The 9847-nt window shown below is 43.0% G+C and overlaps 1 protein-coding gene across 1 annotated transcript; it reads right to left on the bottom strand.

Moving 5' to 3' along the window:
- Positions 1 to 1829: 1829 nt before the first annotated feature.
- On the bottom strand, positions 1830 to 8149 carry stc2a (stanniocalcin 2a). The gene is made up of 4 exons (XM_028415750.1): positions 7854 to 8149; positions 5968 to 6110; positions 5191 to 5402; positions 1830 to 4684 (listed from the first exon to the last, which is right to left on the bottom strand). Exons 1-4 carry the CDS (start codon positions 7990 to 7992, stop codon positions 4321 to 4323), a joined length of 858 nt encoding a protein of 285 aa, XP_028271551.1. The 5' UTR covers positions 7993 to 8149; the 3' UTR covers positions 1830 to 4320.
- Between the last annotated feature and the right edge of the window lie 1698 nt (positions 8150 to 9847).

Here is a 9847-nt window from a genome sequence, read left to right as displayed (position 1 = left end):
TGTTAAAAATAACAGAGTCCAGGTGTTACTGGTTTAATACTCTCTGCCAGCAGCTGAGTGAGAAAGGTACGGCACAGGTAAATTTGTCTGTTTGAATGTGTGCGTTCCAACGTTTGAGTCTAAAAGGAATTCAAGCACAGTGAGTTGTGTCAGCATGTTCCCTCCCTGAGAGCAACACAGTCTGTATTCCCCAGTGAAAGTGAGCTGTTATGCTGAGGTTTGACTCAATACACAGCCGAGCAGGTTGACATTATTATTCCATATTCGGAGTATAAAGTTATGGTGATGCCATGTTTAGGTAAATGTATGGTGCCTGTCTTTCTGAGGCAGAGGTGGTGAGGTGCACACATTCACCCCATATGGTTCTTAAATGATTTATCCATGAAACTTAGGCCTCCAGTCATTAATTCATTAGTTCACAGCAGAGCACATGGGCAGGCATTCACAAAGCACCCGAGGTCAACTATCTCAGGTTTCTCTGCTCAGAGGCACTGCTTCTTCCTCTCTGCTGTTCAGCCTCCTTTCAGATGGAATATTGGTCACCTCCATATTGACAGAGCTCTGTTGCCATACCAACCATGCAACCTGTAAGATTTCTGGTGCAGGCAGCAGCCCATTGTTTGGACAGGAGGTCATCCATCTCAGAACCAAAGCGTTGTATCATTTTGCCCACACATACCCCATTGTGGCTTTGCTTATCAGTTCCCTGACACACAATGTACAGATGATTTCTGCACACGGGGTGAGAAAAATGTTTTACCCTATAGTGTAAACAGACAAGAGTTTAGCTTTAAGATAAGATAGATCAGTGGTCTGGAAATCGCATATAGGGTGCAATAGTTTAATACTTTTTGTCTATCTGAACAAACAATGTTGGTTTGTAGCTTCAACTTGAATCTTTGCTATGACAGAGCATGAGATTTAAGGGGTAGCCCGATAACTTCAAGTAAGACTTCACTTTGATAGTGATGGTGAAATAATAAACAGAATATGAACATTTAAAGTAACACAGTAAGAGTTGGATCAAGATCAAAATATACATGATCCTATGATATCACTTCTAGCAAAATACCAAACACCTTTTTAAACCAGCTGCTTTTATGTCAATAAGCAAAGAGATGTTGCCACCTAGTGGTAGTTTAGCACCACTACACAAGCACAAATGACTTGGCATTGTGACAGATCTTGCAAGGCAGAATCACATTGAACTGCAGAGGTGCTGATATTATCAAAACTGTATGGTGTGTTATGATATGGTACGTAGCCATCCTTCTCACCTGTCACACTGTACAGACGCTGCAAAAACAGAGGGCAGGATAACTGTAACAACCAACACAAACGTCCACAGTGTGCTCAACGCCAGCATCCCCCCCCCCAAACAACAGCTGGAAGTCTACCTTTCAAATTAGAGCACTGTCTAAATGTTTGGTGAGGCAATGTACACTGCTGGGACAACTTATAAAAAGTGACACCCAAAACCTAACCCCCCCTCAGCATTGCATACAATCCAGACCTGCTGACGTAAATGTTTAGGCCTTTCAATGGGGAGGATATTTCCAGTCCCTGAAACTTTAAACACAGCCCGTATTTCACTGTCAGAAGGAGGCGGCAAGTCCAACTAGGATACGGTGTCTTTTAACCTGTGTGTACACCTGAGACGTCAGGGCCTTCTCTGCTATCCTGCTTAAAGTCCAATGAATGTTTTGCCTCTTCAAATGTCAGGTTACAATATTAGTTCAATTGAAACGATCTTGAAAGAGACAAAATGTACACAATACAGACAAAAATACTTTAATGATAACAAGATACATCTGATTTCAGGAGTCCAAAGATTACTGATGGGATCATGTGTCCCATGTCTTGCATGAGAATTACAAACTTCTAGACAATGTCCTGTTTTTTTGAAGCAGCAAGGAGAGTCCTTGAGCTTAAACAAAGGAAAACAATTAACATGGCGATGGAACACTTACAATAACAGGAAACGTGGTTAGTTTTATTTCCCTCTAAACACATACAGAAAAGCCATTCAAGCCACTACATTATTACAGAAAGCCATATTAAACCTAATAACAGAGAGCTGAACATATTGTCACTATACACACATACAGTACATTCTCAATAGGATTAGCTTATGTCTTGTATTGGGATGTCACAGGAATCCCAACTTCCATAATAAAATAAAATAAAAAATAAAAGCCTCACTTATCTCTACATGACTGGGAGGAAAGACTTTACTTTTCTGTAAGTATATCAGGAAAAACAAACGAAGTAAAACCCTTATCTGAGCCACAAAATCTGAGCATATTTCATTTTCTTTTTGCACCAAGCACTCCTCAGCATGTGGTGTAATGTGCTCACAACCTGCATTTCCACAACTGAAGCATGTGACTGGCCTGAAATGGTCAAAAGTCTGTGTTTGTATGTGACCTAATGGAGGAAGAGAGGAAGAGTACCAGGAGAAGGACAGACCGCAAAAATCATCACATTTAAAAAAAAAAACAAAAAAACAGGACGTTGAGCATGTCTCTCATTCTTGCTCCACTCCTCTCTGCCTCCCTGTGTTGCTGGCTCTTGGCTGTGGCCCAGAGGAATTCTCTGGTGGCCTCGGTAAATATAACATTTAGAATAACAGCGCCAGAGCCCCCGTGTGTGGACTTAACCCAGTTCCTGGGTCCTTGCTGTGTTGCCTGCGGCTCTAACGGGTAGAATAACACGCCTTCATGTCTGACCTAGGTAAGAGACCAAAGAGGAATAAAATAAAAGCTAATTTACAGGGCCCAGAGATCTGGAGGGTTTTTGTCAAGCCTCTTTCTTGCCCTCTGGGACACCAAAGAAGGATAGGACGGATTGACTAAAGAGAGGGCTCGATCTGGTCCTAAGGAGCATGTGGGGATGAAGGACTGGGTGCTGTGGTTTATAAAGAAAACCAGGTTGCTCAAAAAGAAATAGCCTCTGGATAGAGGGGTGACCAATCTGGCAATGTAGTCTGTCTATTTCCGAAGCTGCAGCAGTCCAACACAAACTGACAATCATCTAAAAGTGCAAATTCTAAGACTTTTGTGGCTCAACACCTTTGTAAAACATCTCAACATTTAATCTCCCCTGTGACACAGTATCATCCATTCACTTAAATCACAGAGAAGCGGTCACTGTGGACATGAACAAGTTTAGGCACCTTGATGTTTGTGATTTTTACACTTGAATAAGAACACCCTCTCTGTTGCTGCACTTCACAAATTGCTAACGGAAAGAGAGAATGTGTTACAGTTGAGTTATTGTTTGTGAACAAGAGCAGCAGACATCGATCTGTAATGTCTCGGAGACAGTTACTCAAGCTCAAACAATAAATGAAGGAGGCATTATTAAAATAGAGCATAACTAACACTTATAGAGTCCATAAAACTGAGTCTGCTATGTTAGTTCCCATTCACCACTGCCAAGACAGCAGTGTCAGGTGACATCAAAGATCAGTCTCCTTATTTCTAGCTTTACAAGAGACTTCTTATCAATACATACAAGTGTGAAGTAACTGTTCATATTCATAGTATTCCATTTGCATCCTCTTTAGAGTGGATTTTTCACTTTAAGAATGCACGCGTTTGTCGGCTTTATGGCCATCATGCACTAAAAACTCATATGTGCCAGAACTGGACTTAAAACCTGTACAATTTGTATTTTATCATCAAGTATCTATAGTTATAATACATATTCCCACTGTCAAACAGCAAATGGTGTATGTTACATATCTACAGACCAACGTGTGATGGGTGCAATACCGTGAAGAGGACACCAGACAGCACACCTTATACTATGTCACCTATAGTATACCAGTATTGCATATTGTAACTATATTTATACATGTTTATATAAATATAGATAGTATATTTCTATGTACATTTTGATATTTCAACATTGCATAAAGAATAAAATAAATAATACAAATATAATCAAATCTTACATTAAGTATGATTTGAGAAATGCTATATTAGAGCCAAAATAGTCCTAACAGTTGAAATAACCATGATAATAACAATTGCTATTCAATTAAAAAAAAATTGTGGCCTACAGTCTGGCATACAAGCTACACCACAATTACCCTGCAAGTTTACCATGTGGGACTGCTGGAATGACTGGAGAGGGCGGAATAAGGACAGGAAAGGTTGGGGCTTGTTTCCTTCTGCTCAGTCTGTCTGGGAATTTGTATATGTGTGAAGAAGTGTGTGTGAGGGTGATGTTATTGTGTGGTGGTGTGCACATGTCTGCAAGTGTGGCTTTCAAAGGATGCAGAGGGGTCAAAGGTCAGTACAGTCTCCTGAGCTTTCACCTTCGGATGTCCGTGGCCTTAGGGTCTTCCTGCTCAGCCACCACTCCAGTTTCTGGACTATGGCGGCGGGATCCCTGACTGCGATTGCGTGGGTGAGAGTTGAAGCCCGCCTTACCAGCTTTCTCCTTGTCGCCTTGCCGTGGAGGGCGAGGATGCTCCAGCTCAGGGTGGGGAGGCAAGGGGTTGCTGCGCTGTTTGTTGGCGGAGCTGGCAGGGGACGGGGCGAGAGAGGAGCAGAGGCTCAAGCTGTCACACAGAGCCCCCCAGTTCTGCTCACACTGTAGCCGGACGCTCCGTGTCAGGGCCTCCTTCACCTCTTCGCCGCAGCTCAGGAGGATATTCACCAGCTCCACATATGGGCTGGACAGAGAGAGGCAGATTACTCACATGAATCCTGTAATTTAGGGTCTAGCAGATGACAAGAATAAATGGAATGGCATTATTGAAAGAATCGCAAGAAAATCAAATAGATATTTGAAGTGTTGATCTCTGTTTTACTTTCTTTGGTGGAACCAATGACAAAATGTTGTCATTGAAGTTATGACTTTGAATCTTAAATCCCACACATCCAACGGTAGTTACAGCAAGTCCATCATGGAGTAGGATCCACCAGGCGATGTGATAAATCAGTCTTTCTCCATTTGATCTGCTCTCTTTGTTTATGTTTTCTGTTTTTTTGTGTTGTCTCTGTTGGGTTACTGCTTTATTAAAATGGTGAGGTGTGTTTAGTGTTTAATGTGAAAAGGAGCAGCCATTTTAGGCGAAAGAGATCCTGAAAGAGGGTTCCTACACTGATGGTGCTGTATGGAATCTCACTACAGGCATGGAATGAAATATTTTGAGCATGCTCCTGACCGGTCACTTACCCTTTAGGAAACAGATCTTGGAAATGGATCATCTCCACCATGACAGCCACATTCTCCTTAGCAGCAGAGCACAGGTTGTGTTTGATGTAGCATTCTCTTTGGAGCTGGAACACCATCTCCTTAATGGACACACACTTTCTGCTGATGCAGCTGAACTTGTGCCGTAGACCGTGTGCCATACATTTCAAAGCATCCTTGATGAAGGACTTCCCCTATGGACACAAAGACCATAAGGTTCATCACTCCAATGCATTAGGTAAGCAACAAGAAGATACTGTGGGTTTGTGTGGTGTAGATGCTCTCTAACGTATAGTTTGGCATTCTATGAATGTACAACAATGCCTTTCTTGCAGGGGGATGAAATTCTGCATGAATAGTCAAATTCATCTAATTTTGTGGATATGTCTGCCAAAGATGTAAGTTCCTAGTATGTGACCCTACAGTCAAATAACCCTAACCCTAACACCTCAGTCAAGTCTGGCTTGGCAGGGCTCCGCTATGTATGAAAAGGGAGCTATCCGGGCTTCTTGCCAGCTGGCTCATGACTGTAAGTCCTAACTGTACACACACACACACCAGCCCACAGAGGGGCAAGTGAACTGCCCAAGAAAGGAAAAGAGATTATTAGATAAGTGCATGAATGATTGCACTTCTTTAAAAAAAAAATCTAGTATTTTAAGGTATGTAGAGAAATGATGACTGTGAAGCAGTGAAGCGATGAAAAGGAAAAGGAATGTTGCCTCTGGTTTTCTTTTTGCAAACAGACTAGTTTAGTACCTGAGAATCAAATTTGCCAGCGTTGTGCAGGAACGTCATGCAGATTTCCTGTAGCCCTCGTATCTCGCAGGAGTTATTCTCAAAGCACTCAAACACACCACAGCCGACATCCCCTGCACTGACCAGGCAGTGCTGGATCTCAGCTGGAAATAGAGAACAGGTTAGGAGAGGGACCTTATCATCTGTTCACAGCAGACACAGCACAGATTGTTGCAGGCGTGTTGGCAATGAAGACCATACGGCTTGAGGGCACAACTCCACTTCAGCACTGATTGCTGCCTGAATCACAAAGCTGATGTGGCATATAACTATTTCCACAGACACAGGCAGTCGTTCGTGTGAAAAAAAAAGGATGCGGGGGGGAGGGAGGTAGAGGTGGAGGGGAAGAAGTCTAATTTCCATAGATGAGGGGTTCCTGCAGAGAAACACTTTGTGACAGATATTACTGTGTCATTCTGCACCACAATCCATCTGCACTGCCTAGCATTGAGATGGGATGGTGCATTGCAGATACACCCATAACTACTTGTGGAGGAAACACAAATGCAGTCATTTGAATGTCTACATGTGCATCAACAAGTCTGTCCTTTTTGCATTTGTAAACTGAATGACTGGATGCAACATTAGGAAGGGTGCAATAACAGTGATGCAGTCAAAAAAAAAAACAGATTGCCTGGAATATGCAAGTACAGATCATGTGAATACATCATTTTAACCTCCTGCACATCACTGCTGCCACTCAAATGTCCCTTTTTAGTATTGCCATTAAACACAGGGATAAAGCATTTAATTTCCCCCTTTCAAACCTAAATTGTTTTCTCAGAGCATACATTAGGAGGCATGTGACTACCAGCACCGCTGCTTTCCATATGTGGTATCCTCGGGGTTAATGCGCACCAGTTGCGCAAACGGGGACATTGTCTTGACCGTAGCAAATAAAATGATTAAATGTGACTTAGTAGAAATCACGCTTGTCAACAAAGAGCCTCTGAGCTGCTTCGGGGTGTTGTAGGCACTGAGTTGAACTTTAGTGCGCAGGAAAAGTGAGCCGCTGTCAGCAGTGCTTGTTTTGGCATCACGGGAATGTGCTTGGATCGTACGAGCTTGGCCGCAGCGTTCATTGAATTACACGGTGGTGTTACCAGGGTCTCTGCTGCGAAACCTGCATTGGGAGTTTGTCCCCATTTTTGTTTTCCGGTGTGGAGGAAAGATAAGAAAAAAAATTCGTTACAGGTTCACATGGTGGTTCGCAAGTCATGCTGCCCTATGAGGGCAAATGACAAGCGTTGGGTTTCAGGGAGGAGGCAGCAGTCCAGTGGTGGAGCTCTGCGTTAATTACGCGAATCTCTCTTGCATTTATATTGTATTTAATCACTATTTCTTCTGTAGGATCGGTTCAATACACTAACTCTAGCTGCTGGACGGCCATCACACACTCATCACTAACCTGCTTTTAAACATTCACGTCAAGAGGCAGCCTAGAAAGCACGTGCCAAAAAAAACAGGTTTCTTCCAGATAAGCGCTGAAACAGTTACCTATAACGCGCGCACACATGCTCACCAGTGCGCACGTACAACTTGATGTGCTGCCGTATACATTACCTATTACCTTGTGCCATTCTATTAATAGTTTACTAACATATTGGATTTCTGTCTGAGAGTATTTACAAAATATCGTCTTTCGGAACACTGATCGAAAATCGTCACTCGAGTCAAAACGCCGGGCTTTAACTTCAAAACGGTTTCCACAAATCGCCCGAACGTGTCTTCTGCGTGGTTTAATTCGCAGCCACAGAAACACGTGTCCAGACAAATCCCACGTACATCAGCGAACAGTCGCGCCAACCAAGAATCCACACATCCTGATCTGTATACTTATTTCCTACCTGTGTTCTGCAGGGAGAGGCGTCCTTTCTGGCTCACAGGCTTCTCCGGGAGACTGTCATGAATATCAATATTATCCGATCCCACTACTTGCTCCAGTACTGACAAAACCAGCAGCGCCACGGCCAGTTTGACCAACATCGCGTCTCCGACAGTGCGCTTCTGTTCCCTGCAAAGATCCGCTAGTGTGAGCTTGTGTGGGTGTGAGGGTTCACCTTGGATCAGTGATCAGTGCAGCTGCGGGCTCTGTGTCTTATGGGGCAGCTGTGGGACTGAATGCATGAGCTGGAAGGGATGCTGCATATATTCCTCTGAGCCCCGGGTGTCAATTTGGATGAAGGAGTTAAGCAGGTGTTGTCGGTCGGAGCTTCACAACCAATCAGAGACGCAGAAATCCACGTCCAAGGTTTTAGGGGAGTGTCTAGTGAAAGTCCCTTTTTGCCATAAAACTGAGGTTGTAACGCAATATTCATGAATAAGTTGATTGTGACAGCTCTGGCTGATCAAGCAGGGATTCACAAACCAAATCCAATATCCAACACAGATATTTAATTATCTTTCATTTGCACACACAACCTGTAGTTTCTGCTTAATGTGAAAAGTCCAGAAAACATCTACTTTTTTGCCATGCAGAAGCACAGAAGCACTAATAAGGGCTAGAAATATCATACTGGCCAACAAAAGGAAAGTGAGGCAGGAGAAAACTAAGGATGTTCATGTACTCTAGTACATTAGTACTAGTTAGTGGACACTGCTGTCATGGAAAGTTGCTGCAAATCAATAAAAATAAACTTAAAGTCACCAATCTTTTTCTAATAATCATAAACAAACCACAAAATAACAGGACCCAATGTAATGATCTGTTAATAGTATATTGTTTTATAATAACTGTTTACTTACAGCTGAATCGTCCTATAAACAGAATGCCTTTAACTAACTTTTTATAGGGAGGTAAATATGAAGAGGTCTTTTACACAGTGCCCAGTTTAGTCTGTGACAATGAGGTCTGCTAACCACTACTACAGGGAGTGATCTAAGAATAGAGGACAAACATTGGCAGCGCAACACATTTGGAGACGTTAGAGGAATCTTTTTTCAAGAGCAACACTTGAGGATGCCATGTGGAATAACTGTGAGCCGACTGAGCCCGCAGAAGGAACATAAAGTCTCTGTCTTCTAAATGTTTCCAATGACCTAATGGTGTTCTTCAGGTAAAGGCTTCTATAGGAACCAGTGAAGTGATGCGAGCCAGTATGCAGCTGCTACACACGGTTCCAACAGCAAGAAATGACCATCAGGGTGCAGGGTGTGGGACTGCACTTAAGTCTCAAGCCTCTAGGGGGCCCACTGATACTAATTGTTTCTTCCCTTTCTTAATTACTAGCAATGGAGCAACTTCTTCATTATAAGCCCATGTTCAGTGTTCAAGCTTCCAGCCTGCCACAGATAAGAATCATCTCTCTTCCTCCTAGCCTGCTTTTGGATTGTGGGAACACCTCAAGGAAACCCAGACTGACATGACAATGCAAAGTCCTGAACCACAGCTGGTAGTTTACTGTTAAATCTCCCTTCAACCTCCATCGCACTGCAGCAGAATAAGGAGGAGCAAGGTGGTGGTTTAGTGTCTGTGTGTGATGAGCTGTGTGTGTGTGTGTGTGTAAGAGAGAGGGGGTAAGTGAGGGAGGCTCATCGAAAACTCAGACCCCATAGACAAATACATTACGCCACTACTCAAGCGCCCCATAAATGAACATGGGGAAGCGATTGGTGGTTGTATGTGTGTGTGTGAGAGAGAGACAGACAGACAGAGGAAGAGCCAGACAAACAGGCATCTGATTGTGGCCGCCTGAATTTCATAGGTCTGTGACCTTGAAATCTGTTTATCATAACATTTCATTTACTTTCATAAAATCCTTTTCATGGGAAGTTCTGGCTCTGTCTGCTGGAAAAACTTTAAAACCCAAGCTATATTTAGACCATCAATGAAATTAGCCTA

Source organism: Parambassis ranga, chromosome 10 (assembly GCF_900634625.1).
Source record: "Parambassis ranga chromosome 10, fParRan2.1, whole genome shotgun sequence".
NCBI classification, from domain to species: domain Eukaryota; kingdom Metazoa; phylum Chordata; class Actinopteri; family Ambassidae; genus Parambassis; species Parambassis ranga.
Note: the sequence above shows the minus strand (reverse complement) of the source record. Positions and strands in the feature narration are given on the sequence as shown.

What these genes read in the sequence shown, in the direction of transcription:
- stc2a (XM_028415750.1), bottom strand. Translation starts at nt 7,992, where the DNA reads ATGTTGGTCAAACTGGCCGTGGCGCTGCTGGTTTTGTCAGTACTGGAG. An exon ending in CCTCTCCCTGCAGAACACAG is followed by an intron (nt 6,111 to 7,853) that starts GTAGGAAATAAG and finishes CTCTATTTCCAG; the next exon opens with CTGAGATCCAGCACTGCCTG. An exon ending in CTGGCAAATTTGATTCTCAG is followed by an intron (nt 5,403 to 5,967) that starts GTACTAAACTAG and finishes TTGTGTCCATAG; the next exon opens with GGGAAGTCCTTCATCAAGGA.